Source organism: Trachinotus anak, unplaced genomic scaffold (assembly GCF_046630095.1).
Source record: "Trachinotus anak isolate AG129_WGS33_773 ecotype Australia unplaced genomic scaffold, CSIRO_AGI_Tana_v1 ptg000015l, whole genome shotgun sequence".
NCBI lineage: Eukaryota > Metazoa > Chordata > Actinopteri > Carangiformes > Carangidae > Trachinotus > Trachinotus anak.
The window spans coordinates 13,634,565-13,648,523 of NW_027273866.1; the positions used below are offsets into that span (position 1 = coordinate 13,634,565).

General features: G+C 42.6%; 1 protein-coding gene and 1 long non-coding RNA gene across 6 annotated transcripts; one reads left to right on the top strand and one right to left on the bottom strand.

The window, feature by feature from the left end:
* Positions 1-5: 5 nt before the first annotated feature.
* On the bottom strand, positions 6-13,417 carry capn3a (calpain 3a, (p94)). Of its 4 annotated transcripts, none has more exons than XM_071497531.1 (20): positions 13,020-13,417; positions 12,417-12,486; positions 11,309-11,427; positions 10,957-11,090; positions 10,383-10,551; positions 10,143-10,226; positions 9,838-9,932; positions 9,620-9,697; positions 9,255-9,415; positions 8,761-8,942; positions 8,022-8,230; positions 6,256-6,292; positions 5,992-6,069; positions 5,716-5,773; positions 5,067-5,131; positions 4,579-4,647; positions 4,379-4,457; positions 3,597-3,713; positions 2,290-2,348; positions 6-1,138 (listed from the first exon to the last, which is right to left on the bottom strand). In XM_071497531.1, exons 1-20 carry the CDS (start codon positions 13,269-13,271, stop codon positions 1,112-1,114), a joined length of 2,142 nt encoding a protein of 713 aa, XP_071353632.1. In that variant the 5' UTR covers positions 13,272-13,417; the 3' UTR covers positions 6-1,111. The 4 variants fall into 4 exon arrangements, 2 of the variants coding, with proteins under 2 accessions (XP_071353632.1, XP_071353631.1); XM_071497530.1 differs by having other exon boundaries at positions 5,058-5,131; XR_011693588.1 differs by having other exon boundaries at positions 2,290-3,713.
* On the top strand, positions 1,703-4,884 carry LOC139632572 (uncharacterized). 2 transcript variants are annotated; one of them, XR_011693590.1, is made up of 4 exons: positions 2,070-2,165; positions 2,273-2,393; positions 3,585-3,777; positions 4,606-4,884. It is a non-coding gene; the product is annotated as an uncharacterized lncRNA (long non-coding RNA). The 2 variants fall into 2 exon arrangements; XR_011693589.1 differs by having other exon boundaries at positions 1,703-2,393.
* Positions 13,418-13,959: the final 542 nt, after the last annotated feature.

Consider the following 13,959-nt stretch of genomic DNA (forward strand, 5'->3'; position numbering starts at 1 on the left):
AAAACTACTGGTAACGCAGTCAAACCAATAGCTACACATTTATTTATTTGATTAAAATGGTTAAAAATGCAGTACACTCGTTAGACCAAAGCCTTAAAAAGAAAAAAAAAACCCACAAAAAGCTTCAGTCCAACCCCTCAGCCATATTCTTTCAAATCTAGATTTGAACCGAAAACTTGTCGTCTCCACAGTTTTGTCCTTGAATCTGGTCCATCCACATGCAGAGCTGAACAACTGTCAGACTGGACATTTGTCTGGGTGGGGAGGTGGGGAGGTGGGGGGGGGGGGGTGAGATGAACAGAGGAAGCCTGAGTTTGTCCACCAGGGAGCGCTATCCACAGGGCCAGAGCACATGAGGCGGCTTGTACCCAGAAGTGACGCTAGCGGGGGTTGTAACGTACTGACGTGTTACTCTAGGCCAACAGTAAATCCAGGAGTGTTATTTTATTGACAAAAATAAGTGAATGAAAAACAGGATCAGGCCTGAAAACTTCTAGAAATTGTTGCTTGTGCTGTCAGAAATGTAACAAGTGTAAGAGTGATTCACAAGTTTATTCATCGTCCACTAGAGAGCCCAGTTCACTGGACTGGACACAGGAAACATGCCCCTGCTGCTCAGTTTGATAACAGAAGAAGAAGATGACACAGGGCATGGTTGAAGGAGCAGATATTAGTCAGTGGAGATGAACAGTGAACTAGTACAGAGGTGGATTCCTGGGAGGAGGCTCTGTGAGGTATTGTGACAGAAAAAAAGGAGGTTGTGTGTGTTTGATGCCTGAGAAAAGTACGGTACAAGGTATGGGTGTGTTTTAAAAAAAAAAAAAAAAAAAAATCAAAACAGCTGATGACTGAAAGGAGACTGATATTTTGATGATAACGGAAGGACAAACTACTGTAGGAAGAGAGAAGTGGAAAAGATAAACTGGAAGAAGCAGGCTGAACATGTTGGAGTCAGAAAGAGCAGAGCTGTTGGAGAGGGGGGGTGGGGGGGGGGGCTGGAGGTGAGGTGGGGGAGAGCTAACGGCGGTCGGGCACATTGAGTGTTGAGGTAAAGGCTGGCAGGTCTGGTCCTCGTGTGGAGTGGAGCTCACCTGGGAGAAGACGGGCCTCTCTAGGCGTACATGGTCAACTGGAGCCACTGCACACGGAGAGAAGGAAAAGCCTCAATACATCTACACCCTCACACAGCGCTCAGTTTTTATTTAGTTTACACTTTTGATGATGCAGAATTTTACAATTATCATATAATACATTAAACACTAAAATTAGGGTCAGAATTAAAGTAATTCCTGCAGAAACATCCTGTTTTTCAACTCAAAAACAATCAGTTTATGTTATGAAGTAACAGTAAATCTCCTGAGTTTTAACCAGGGACAACAGGACAGGAGGAAGATGACGTCTAGTGTTTGTGTGAAGGGAGTTTTAGCATTTGTTTTTACGGATTTGCATTATGTATTTATTGTGTTCTGTGGCTCTGTCCCAATACACACACTTTTGCACTTTCCTCGCACTTTTATTTATCTGCACTTGATGCACATTGCTGTCAACTGTTATTCCTACAATCCACCACACTGCCTGCACAACACCAGCTTGCAGTAGTAAAGTCTACAAGCTGGATTTAGGGCCAATAATCAATAATCAATTAATAATTTTATCAAACAGAAACCATCAAAATAATGTACTGTAAAGCTGCGTCTCTCTAATGGACAATAGACCTATGTGCGTCTACATAACCATTTGATTACTTTATCAATTGTGTTGGATGAACCCTCTGTTTTATCTGGGAAAAAAACTTAAAGTTCAAGTTAAGTTGCGTTGGAGAGATTTTCTCTTCTCAGGCTCAGGTTTTATTTGAATCTTTTTTCTGCACATAAAACTGCAAATTATTTAAAAACGAACTAGGAAAGACAAGAGAAAAGTCTGAAATCCAACACTTTTTGCTTTCATCTTAAAAAAGAAACCTTAGTGTGGGTCCCTGCCTCTGCATGAGATGCTCCTTCACACAAGGTCTTTCAGAATAAAAGCCCTGGGATAATGTTTAGATGTCCTGCAGGTGTGATCCATCTTGATTAACTGTGTTGGTTTCACCTGGAGCTTTCAGCTTCACACTGTCTACTGAGCTACATCCTGTTAGCTGCTTTAGAATAACCTCTCTCTTGCTGCAGGTTGATTCATTTAGATTCACTTCAGCAGAAATGGACTTATACACTTATTCTCTCTGAGGTGGGAGAATATCTTATATCTCATATCTAAACTGTGTTTGTGGAGCTAGAACAGGTCAGCGCTTACCTCCAGGACACTGAGTCTGATTGTTCCATCTCCATCCTGATCGAAGGCCTGGAACGCCCCTGCAGAGAAAAAACATCACACTGCAACTGCGGCTCAACACCAGGGTGGGTCACCTCATTCAAGAACACGAAAAACATTCTGAACCTGGTATTAAACACCAGGAAATTTTATAAAACATTGTTTGGAGGCTGAAAAAGAGCCATGTTTACTAATCCAGTGAGGCTGTGACTCATTACACTAAAGAGTACCAGAGCTTCAGCAGCTTGTTTTCTCTCCAAGAATGATAGAGGAGCCATGCAGAGATTTATACCAAACACAGGCAGCATTGTTTTTCTCTTTAGAGTGCCCCTTATGAGCTGCTGTTTTGTTACACAAAGATCTCTGCCAGAAGCAAAACACAAAAATAACAAAGATGTATTACTCAAGTTCCCTGTTCCCCCTGCAATCATAGAAAAAAAGAAATAAAGGCCGTGGAGCTGCACCTAAAGGCCTCGCTCTCCCACACCCAGAGCGGCTGGGGCAGGACCTGCTCCCTTGTATGATGCGGGACAAAAAGTATTGATTTTAGCAGTTAAATTTCAGTGAACCAATCGATTTGCCAGGAGGCCCTGCAGGGGAGAGCAGCCATTTTTGTTACATTACTTTTTCTCCTGTTTTCATCTGCAGGCAGAGAGTTAGGCCTACAGCTGTAACTTTTCTTTTGGGGCAGTTTCTTTTTACTCAGGGCTGAGTGCTTCGTTATTTCGATCAGGGCTCTACATTAAGTTACACTCAAGTTTCTTTATGTGGCAATAAAAGACTGAAATGCTGAACAAACTGACTCCTCGTGTTCTTCTCCTTGTTTTATTTTACTCCCCTGAACCAACTTGAGGTTGTAACATAATTTGCTCTGGATCAAATTTCCCAGGGCTGCATGGTAAATTTCTGGAGTCTCTGTTTAGTGTCTGCAGTCTGGCAGATTGTGTAAGAATGGCAACTAGTGTTTTTGATTTGAGTGAGTATAATACATTTGAACCATCATAGCTTTGCTATTGGACCAAATGGGAATGTTCTAGCTGTATTATGCATCATTTTATACACATTTCTCCATAATTTAGCATCTTTGGAAACATTGGCTCTGCACTGAATTTTAAGAACCATCCAGTACTTGATGATTTGCGAAAATGTTACAGAAGTTAATCAGTTTCTAAAATATGAAGCACTAGATTAAATACAACTGCAAGGCTGGAGAAGTTGTTTTGTCAGATTCCTGCTCTGCTTGTACTGAACTGTGACCGATCGTATGTTCTTCACAGGCGCTGACTTACTGAACATGGCTTCGAGCCGAACCAGACAGCTGATGAAGCTGTCGAAGTCGATGTTCATGTTCTCGTTGGCGTAGCGCATGGTGATGATGTCGTACAGCTGGTTGTTGAGACGGAAGCCTGAGCGGGACACAAGACACATGACTGTACAGTGACAAGGACATTTAGAGGATGAGTTCAGGCTGTAAGTTCATCTGCAGCACAGACTGAGTCATTGCTACTGTCCACAAACAGCACATCTACATCACAGGTATTAGGACAGAGCATTAAACAAATAATCTTTTCAAGGCTAAAAGGGAACAGAAGTCCACGACTGAGGCCAGTGGTTCTCAAAGTGGGGTATGGGGACCCACAGGGGTCCTTGAGGGGTTGCCTGTGGGTCCCCCCCAGTTCTTAATATTTTAGAAGAACTGCCAAACAAAAGTAAAAATATTGGCGTCAAAATCTTATTTTCAGCAACTTTAATCAAAAGCTTCTGTATCAGCTTTTGGAAACCCACTGATGGCATTTACATGTACATTGTAAAGGATCAATTCAAACTAATCAGTCTCCTTTATCTTGAGTGTTTTTCTTTTCTAAAGATTATTGGACTGCGATTACTGAGCACCACAAATTACATTTCATTATTTGGCTGGTGGAAGAAATCTCAGCTGCAGACGTGCATAAATAAAACCACACGTACCAACAGTGCATGGAGAGATACTTGCAGAGTTAAGTTTATAAAATATGCCTTTTAGTGATTTAGATGAACAGACCCTTTAAGATTTCCCTGTATGTGTTATTACCTGCATCATTGACAGCGTTCCTCATCTCGTAGCTATTGATGCTACCGGACTGGTCGGCGTTATAGTGTTTAAAGATTCCCTGAAAGAGAGAACACATGAGTTTGATGTAATTTAAAGATTTTAAAGTTCAGCTGAGAGTAAATACAAGAAGAGGTTTCTGCAATCATAAATAAATGAGAGAGGGAAACCTTCATTCCCACCTGCCACTGTTTGATCTTGTTCCACAGGTGTCTGAACTCCTGCAGGTTGAGTCTACCTGTCCCGTCCATCTGAACACCAACAGTTAAGACCAAAACCATTAATCACAGAAGTCAGTGTCCACTCAGAAAACAGCTGACGTTATATCTCAGCAAAACATCATTTCAGTGTCACATTTGAGACGTTAAAAAACATTGGTTTTCCCAAAGAAAGAGCTCATGTTGTGTTTCTGTGCGTCTGGGAATAACATCACTAATATATCGTATCAGCTAATCAGTGGATGATGGAAAATAAAAATGAACAGTTCAGTTTGTCTTCTGTGTTTCATTTTTTCCTTTAAGAGGAATGTCACTGTGTTTGTGTGGTGACAAACAGGTAAAACGGAGCCTCGGCCCTGTGAGCGTCCATCACAGACCCTGCCATGGGTCTCGGCAGGTTGTGCCTCTCACAGACAACACAGCCAGCCCGATGCACTCGATACAAAGGATACGTCCATCAGAGCAATCATGCTCCTGCAGCTCTCCAGACTGAAGCCCTCAGTGTTCAGGTCCTTATCTGGAGATAACACAGAGAGAGATGTGAGATATATAAAGGGGCAATGAATAAATAAAGTACATCCACAGGAGTCGACGGGAGTGAGCTTTCTGGCATTGAAAACTCACTTTAAAGTTTTAAAACAAAAATCTTAAACATCTTCCAGGATCCCTCAGTTATGTTTTATGTTCAAACCCTGGGATTTAAGTGGTAACAGATTAATAAACTAGTAATACTCAGGCTGCATTGACCCTGGCTGGAGCCAATGTGAAATACTAAAAAGAAAAATAGAAATAATGTTCAAATCAACCAGAAAAACTCCTCTGTCTTTCTTTTCTTGACTCTAGTGATTAAGAAAAAATATTGTTGGATTAAAGAAATATTTTGGCTTAAAGAGAAGTATAATTTGATGTATTTCATCTCTTTGTTTTCTGTCTCTTTTTATTGCACTCATTCCACCTCAAATGTTGTTGCACAGATTTCTATTCTGAGTCCATCAACAGATGAAAATCACTGTGCTTCAGGTTATCAGTAACATCCAGACGTTTTTGTTCCTCAGTCAAGAGGTTGAAATAGAAATTAAAAGCTGAGTTAAGTGGACTCACGTTTGGTGATCACTCTGTTCAGAACATTTTTCAGTTCGTTGGCTGTGATTTCCATTTCCTGGGAGAGAAACCAGAGAGAGAAGATTTTTAATATACCTTCATATATCTCAGACTTTTACATGAACAGCCCCTGATTATTAATTTATTAGCCATTGATTTGTTCAATGGGTATTTTTCTTTTCATTTTCTGATGCTTATGTCCAAAAGAACCATGACTTAAAGATAAGTGGTGGAAAAATCTCATTTCTTCTTACATTCCGTCCTTCCTGTACTCACCTCTCCGGCTATCTCCTGAAAAATAGTCCGGAACTGCTGATCCTCCTCGCTCTCTTCCCCCGCCGAGGCCGGCGCCGGCTGAGGCGTCATGGAGCCACAAAGTAGAAAGAGATAAACGAGACAAGAGGAAGAAGATGTGATTGATGATGATGATGTCATTGGCCTCAGTCTACATTATTTAGAATTAGTGTTGATTTGAATTGTGTGCTTTCTGCTTTGAATTAAATGTGAACGAATAGTCTGAAAAGATAGAGAACGACTTACCACTGGATGGTCAGCCTCGATCCTGTTCTCTATCTCCCTGGATGAAGACGAACAAACAGCAGTCATGATGCTGACAACAACATCTCATCTGGACCATAAGCCTGTACCAACATGTTCACTACAGCACATCATCTCACTCCTGAGCTGAGGGTTGAGATGTCAGGACACAAATGAGGTATTGACTAATGAATGACACCATTTCTGAAGGCTTACAGTCCCAGACTCACATCGCACAACATGACAAAAAAGATTCCACATGAAGAAGAAGCTGTGAATAAAACGTGTTAGTTTCATACCACCTGCTGCTTCCTCAGTGACAGTAGAGGGCGTTGTCTCCTGGCTTTTACAATTTATATCAGATGTGGTTTAATATCCACCTGCAGCTGAGTCATAACTGTCCCAGAATGCACTTGAAAATAATGTTTTTTAACCTATGTGAAGGCAAATGGGACATTTAAAGCACAAGCTGTCACTTAATTATTCTCTGTGATAACCCATACCGGTCTGGTATTTAAGCAGGTTAAAACTAATTGTAATGATTATTATTCTATTTGCAAAAAATGACCCTTGTATTTCCTAAGAGCCTGTTTGCTCAGTGAGCGCCCATCACAGGGATCTGTTTGCTGTGCACATCCATCCCACAGCCTGGTTCACAGCCAGGCCTCGGTCCATCAGAGCGCTGTAAGCAGTCTGGTCCTCCAGGGCAGCAGTGGGGGGGTGGGATGGTGGGGTTGGGGTGGAGGTTAGTTGAGGCTTGAGTAATATTTTGAAAGTTTACCGGATCGTGCCCAAATCTGAAGTCGCTTGTCCTAAAAAAGATTCCATAACAGCTTCGAACTGGGGCCGATTTCTTCCAGCTCTACAAATCAAATTGCCGTTAAAATTGTTCGTTCTTGGTGGTTTGTGTCCCACCCACCAAGCACCCCGACAAAAACCCCACCCTCAATGACAAAAAAAAACACAAACCTGCACTTTCAAATGCACATAGAGGGTTAGACCACTGTTATACTTGGTATTGTCTACATTAGATACAAACAAGCAGGGCTGGGTATTGTTCTATAATCTTAATGTTGCAGCTTCCAGTGCTAAACATCTACTAAAAAAGATGAGATTTGATTACAGGCACATCTTTCTTCTGCACAAAGACTTTCACATTAGAAGAATCTAAAATGTTTTCAGCTCAAACTGACTTTAAAACAGGTTTAATTCAAACAGGGATCAAAACAGTTTTTATTTGATTCCTCTGGACCTAAAGAAATTTAGGTCTGAAACATTGTATTTTTGCATATTTAGTGTTAGGGCAATTAATCAATTAGCTGATCCATGTAAAATTAACTGGCAACTGTTTGTTTTTTTTCTAAAATAAAAATGCCAAATTGTTTTTTTAGAAACTGAGAATTTGATAATAAAATGAACATCTCATCAAACTGGAAAATTCTTTTTTACACTTTTTTTCAAAATTTTCTGATAGAACGTTTAGAGAAAATGATAAACAGATTAATGAAAATAATCATTAGTCGTAGTCTCGAGCTCTAATACCTGGAAATTACAATCAAGAGCCACTATGGTTCTGATATATGTTGCATTTCGACACCCAGCCCTGCTAAGACACATAGGAACCTTAATGGAATGAAATAAGCATCTACTAACTAGACATCTGTGACTATATTATTGTACCGGGGGGGGGGAAACTATTGTACCCACTCCATCCTCACGCAGCCCAGCTTGCCCCCTGCAGGCCACCCCGGTCGCCCCCACCCACTCACTCTGAGGTGTTCTTCTTTTCAGAGAAGACTCGCAGGATGAACTCCCCCTCCTGGTGCGGCTCGTAGGTGGAGGGCACGATGACGTACTCTCCGGGGCTCAGGCGGAAACGCTGGCTCACCTCGCGCAGGTTGATGTAGGACTTGCAGCGAGCCTTGGAGGAGTTGACCAGGAAGAAGTCCTTCTGCATGTGCTGCTTGTTCCCATGCATCTGGGCAGGGGGTGGGGGGGTGGGGGGGGTGGGGGGGGGTCACAGTGGGAAGAGTGGGAAATGTTACATGGAAACATTATATTGTTTAAAAGCTGGTGATGATAATAAGAACTGAGAGCAGGGATGTGAAAACAAACAGTGTTGGGTGTAATTAACTTGCTGCTCCACTGTGGCAGTTTGGTTCACTCCGTCCTTACCTCCTTTGGCACCTGTGAAGACACAGAGAGAACATCAGTGTTTGTGTTTTTATAGGATGCAAATTAAGGCCAAAACCTATTGTTCTCCTGGTGTTAAAATGATAAGTGCTGTTTAACAAACAAACTGTCCAAAAAATATCCACAATGAGCTAATTCACACATTTCTTTTCAGAACAGCAACAAATGCTAAATAAAAAAAAGTTAGTTTGGTTCATTTCAATCTGAATATGTGATGAAGAATTGTGGAATTTGCAACAAGTGTTTTCTGCAAGTTTTAACAAAGATTGAGGATTTTGTGCAAATTCTGTCTCTGATGTGAACATGAGCGAGAACCAAACAGGAGACCTCATAAATAGCGAATCCGATGGTGAAGAGGTTGGCTCCCATCTTGCGCTCTTTCCGCCTGTTCTTCTGCATCAGAGCCACCACGAAGGTGCAGCCCACCTCGTTGTCCTCGGGATCATCGTCCTCCTCCAGCAAACGAAGGCGGTACTGAGGGTTGGTCCAGAAAGTGTCTGCAGGACACATAGTGAGTGTCTTCACATCTGCAACATCTGGCTTTGACTCATCATTGTTGTTATTGTGAAAATGAGTATTTATCGGAGGTCAAAAATAATATATCCACCCTATGAAAGACAGACACTCTGGTTCATCCTATACTACACATCACGGTCATGTTCACTCAAAGGAAAGGAGCTGACAAGATGCTTTTTCAGGCTTGTGTACCTGCACTGCGCCACTGTGTGTAAATATATAAATATATAAATAAACATATATTATATTTGTGATGGTACAAACTTCTGTAAAAATGTTCACAGCAGTTATACCTGGGTAGTTCCTGCAGCCTCCGGCGGAGCAGCCTCTCACCCAGCGGCCCTCGTTCACAGAAACCGTCCACTTGTGGATCTTATCATCCTCCAGGGCGTCAGGGGTGAGGTTACAGATCTCGATCTTGGTGTAGTTCTTCTTGAAATCCTCGAATGACATCCTGGATGGGAGGCGGAGAGGATGGATATGTGGCTAAAATCTCGGCAACTGAGAAAAGCTGTCGTTAAAATGTTAGCAATACACACAAACTGGTGGTAAACTTTATATTCCCTCCTAAATGACCAAATCAACATCCACATAACTCAGTGGAGAAACGTGTGGCTGGAGTCCACATTTCACAACTGGAAGAAAAAGGTAAAAATACCAGAACTCTCCATCCTCGGCGCTCTGGTGCTGTAGCTTCTCCTTCTCAGTCTTAGACAGCGTGGTCCACTCCTTAGAGCTGCCAGAGAGGACAAGATGGTTTAATTTCATCAAATACTCAGCTAAATGTTGGAATGAATAAAAAAAAAAAAAGTCTACAGCTGCACCATCATCAAACAGAAAAGTGAGGCTGAAAATAAAGCACTTAAAACTCCTTACTTGTCACTCCAGGGGCCGTTCCACTCCACCTGACCCCATGGGTTCCTCAGACGCACCAGACGAACTTTAGACTCCTTGTGCTGAGATGGTTTACACTGGAGGAAAACACAGAGTTTAACATTTAAACTCATATTGTCTTTGCTTGTCGTAAAGTTTAGGACACATTAATGCAGGAACCATGACCCCACAATGAATCGTCCGCCTCAACACCGGCCTTGTTACTGTGCTGCCATTTGTTGTGCAGCTCTGCAACAATCCCAGCACATCACACTCATGATTGTTTTCTTGTGCGGCAGTCGTTTTACCTCCTCCACTGCCGTCACAGAGTAGGCATGACCCTTCACGAGTCCCGTCACAGTGCGAGTCTCAAAGCGAGCGGGAACCAGGGACTGAAGATACACAAATCATGTGACATCGCATTAGGGACTAAAAAACTAGAAAACACTGAAAACACTTCCTGCTTTATACTCAAAGATGAATCCATTGATTTGCAAGAAAATCGTTTTCCAGATTTGGAAACTTCAAGATAAAAATGTCTGACTCACATCGATGGAGCAGCCCATGAGGGAGCCCCTCTCCAGAGCTTTCTTCATGATCTTGTAGAGCTCTTTGGGAGCTTCCTTCATCTCGTAGAACTCAGTGACTCCACCAGTGAAATCCTCCATGGCCTCGGTGGTGTTTCCACCCTTCAGGGCCTCGTAGGAGCCGTGCAGCCTGGACAGAGAAGAACACAGACGTTACGCTTCTTTTTTCAACTCCTTTACTCAGACATATCCATTGTTGGTGTAAATAAAGGTACTTTCTTCTTATTATTATCATCTAGCCCTAACCTGAGTGGTAGGGTGTTTATTCGCCAAAAAGGACAAAGACTAATTACAAAAAAGTGCAGCCCTAAAAATCAGTTGTAAAAACAATTGTAGAAAACTTCTAATACACTGTGTGTAGCTACGAAAAATGCAGCTATGACCTCTTCTAAATCAAAAACCAGCAATCTAATAAAACAAAGAAGTGTATGTGGTTGAGCCCTGTTCTTCATTGTAAATCTGCAGGAAAAGGTCAAAATACCAGAATGTACCAGAAAACACTCAGTTCAGAATCTCTTCTCTTCACTACACTCACTTGGCGTAGGCCTTCTCCAGCAGGGCGCTCCAGAACTCGTTCCTCTCGGCGGACTTAGTGAAGACCAGCTGGTTGTTGAAGGTTGGGATGCGGTCGTCAATGACGACATCGACCCAGTCGCCATAGCGCCAGAACTGAGGGAGAAAAAACAGTGAGGATCAAATACTGAAAGGACGAGAAATGACGTTAAACACTTGAATCAAAAGTTCCTTTATCAGGATCATTCCTTTATTTTGTAGTAGTGACGTTAAAAGAATGAAGGTTGTTTTCCACGTGTTCCAGAAAACTTGACCTTAGATTGTAAAATGCAGGAGAAAGGACTGAATTTAATGATGGGGTCTCTGTTTCTGACCTGGAAGTGGAAGATGCCGGCGTAGCCCTCTGAGAAGCTTTGCTCCTGGGGAACAACACGGTAGAGAAGCTTCTCATTCAGGGTGAGACAGGCGATGGCAGCCAGCAGCCAGCAGTCACCTGAGCACAGAACATCACTTCATTTATTTCACCTAAACACAAGTTTAATGTCTTGGACTTTAAAGTTCAAAGTGCAGGGAAAATATTCAGGTGGGATAAAGATGGGAAGTGTTTGGACTTTTTAAGCCGATATACTGATTTATTTTTAGTCTTTTCTCACTTTCTTCTGTTTGGATTCACACTGAAATGTGTTGCATGCCCCTCATTCAAGAACATTTCCCACATGACAGGAACAAAGACTCCTCTGACGGCTAGATTTTGTTTTGCTGGAGGAAAAGACCGTCGCTGAGTGCTGACGTTGGAGTTTTGTGATTGTCCAGGTGTGTGTGACAGGGCATCAGCTGCCGGCCGGGGAACAATGTAAGTTTTTCAACAGGGAATGGTTAACAGTGTTTGCCAGGACCTTTGTCCCTTTGGTCCCCTTTATTTGCAGCCTGAACTGGACAACAATGAGAAGTGCTGCTGGTTGGATTCCCTTCCAAAAGAGTAAGCACAATATGGGGAGGCCACTGCAAGCGGAGAGGCCGTGCGCGGGGGATCCATGGGATATTTGCTCCCCTGTTATCCCCAGAGCTACAGTACGTGCAGCTCCCCATCAGTCCATGCATAGCTCTGTCACAATGTATGTCAAATCCAAACAGGTCTTTCGAACGCTCTCGAAGAAAAACAGCATTTCAGTCATGCAGTGATTTATTCCATCCCCTTTTTTCCAACTTGCCTCCAGTATTTCTGCCTCTGTCTGTGCTTAAACTGAAAAAATAACATACGACCAGACAACAAGAGATGGTTGATTCACACCTTGAAATAGAAGATGCTGGAATTTTAAGCATCCTTTCTTTTGTTCCTCAGATCTTAATCAATCTTAATCAAAACTCAATACTGAAATTCATCATGAACTCAATCAGCACTGAAAATAAAAAACCTTTGATCCACAATGAAACCTGCACGTCACACTGTTTTTCTGTGTTAATAAGAGAAACACAATTTACCAAGATCTCCCTGGCAGATGTCTGTCCTACTGGCTCCTCCAACAATGAACTGTGGATTCTCACAGATTTCCTGCAGACAATAATAAACACAGAGAGCAGTTAAGGATCGATCTCATACGAGCTTTCTGTTTAATTTAGTTAGTCTACACATTAAGAAGCTCTGTGCTGTCGGATTGTAAAGATCTCTGAGAGAAACCAGCGACTTTGGGAAGTTTAAGTAACAACTGGAGCAAAATTACAGTCATCTTTAAATAGGTAAGAAGTAAAACATCCATGATATTAAAGCCAGTATAACAAAAGATAGGAAAAAAAGTGGCACTTTAAGTTTGTGTGGCAGCAGAGTCACTGAATTCCGGTCCATGTGGGAAAGGTGGGAGTATTTTGATCACATCTGCATCTCCAGGTAAAGTCCTTTTGACCATAAAATAATCCCTCATGAGGATGGGAAAAAAAGATTCCGTGCAGGTTTGATGTTGCTGTGTATCAAAAATAACGTCCCACCTCCCACATGTGTGATCCATCCCCCTCTTTATTTAACTTTGCCATCAACGTGCCTCTCCATGTGCCAACCCGGTCTAACCTCCCCCCTGCTCCTCCTCCTACCTTGGGCCTCTTCCAGACGATGTTCTTGACCTTGTTGGACTTGTGTCCGAGCTCCTTGAAGCCCAAAGACTCCACAGTGGCCGGGAAAGAGTCATCCTCAAACAGGTTCTTACTCTGAAGACTCTCCTGCCTCAGTACAGTGAAGTCCTGGCTGTTGAAGCGGAGGGGCTTGTTCAGAGACCCTTCCCCGTCTCTCCTCTCTCGTTCCCGGATCAACCGGTCGCAGAAAAAGCCAGACGGTGTATAGGGCATCTCGTCTCAGCTGACTTCTTTTTTTTTTTTTAAACTGGCTTTTGCCACTTGTACTAAAGTCTTACAAGCCTAAAAACCCTGGCATAAATCCAAACAGCTAATGTGTGATTGGCTCTTTCTTTGTGTGACGTCCCCCTTCCCTTCGTCACAGCATGGATGCAAAAGCTTGGTGTGAAAGAGACATTCACTCCACATGCATTCACCTTTGCATTACCACGCACATACGCACACACATATGCACAGAAACTCACACATCACATAAATTTCTATTTGTTGCGTTCCCATTGGCCGCACCGAACAATGCTCTCTCTCCGGCTGTGGTGCCCCGGTGCCATCATTGTTGGGTGACACAAAGGCCAGCGGGCCGCGCCAGAGGGCATGTAAAGAGTGGTCGGTAGATGCCTTGCCTCAGCAGAAGGCATTCAACCCCTTTAAACCTATTCTCAATGGAGCTCAGCGTTGAGCAGTCTCAGCATAACCAGAGCAGGCTAATGCTATGAAGAGGAGTATCATCCATTTTTAGGGTTTGCTCTCAAAAGTACATCTTCAATCCAGCTGTTGTTGTTTAACAGCTCAGATGATCAGTATGTGATGTATATAAATACCACATGTGGCCCTGATTTAGAATCATGACCTTCAGTCAGCTGTGTTTTTCCTTTCAGATATGAATGAAATTCTGGTGGAAAAA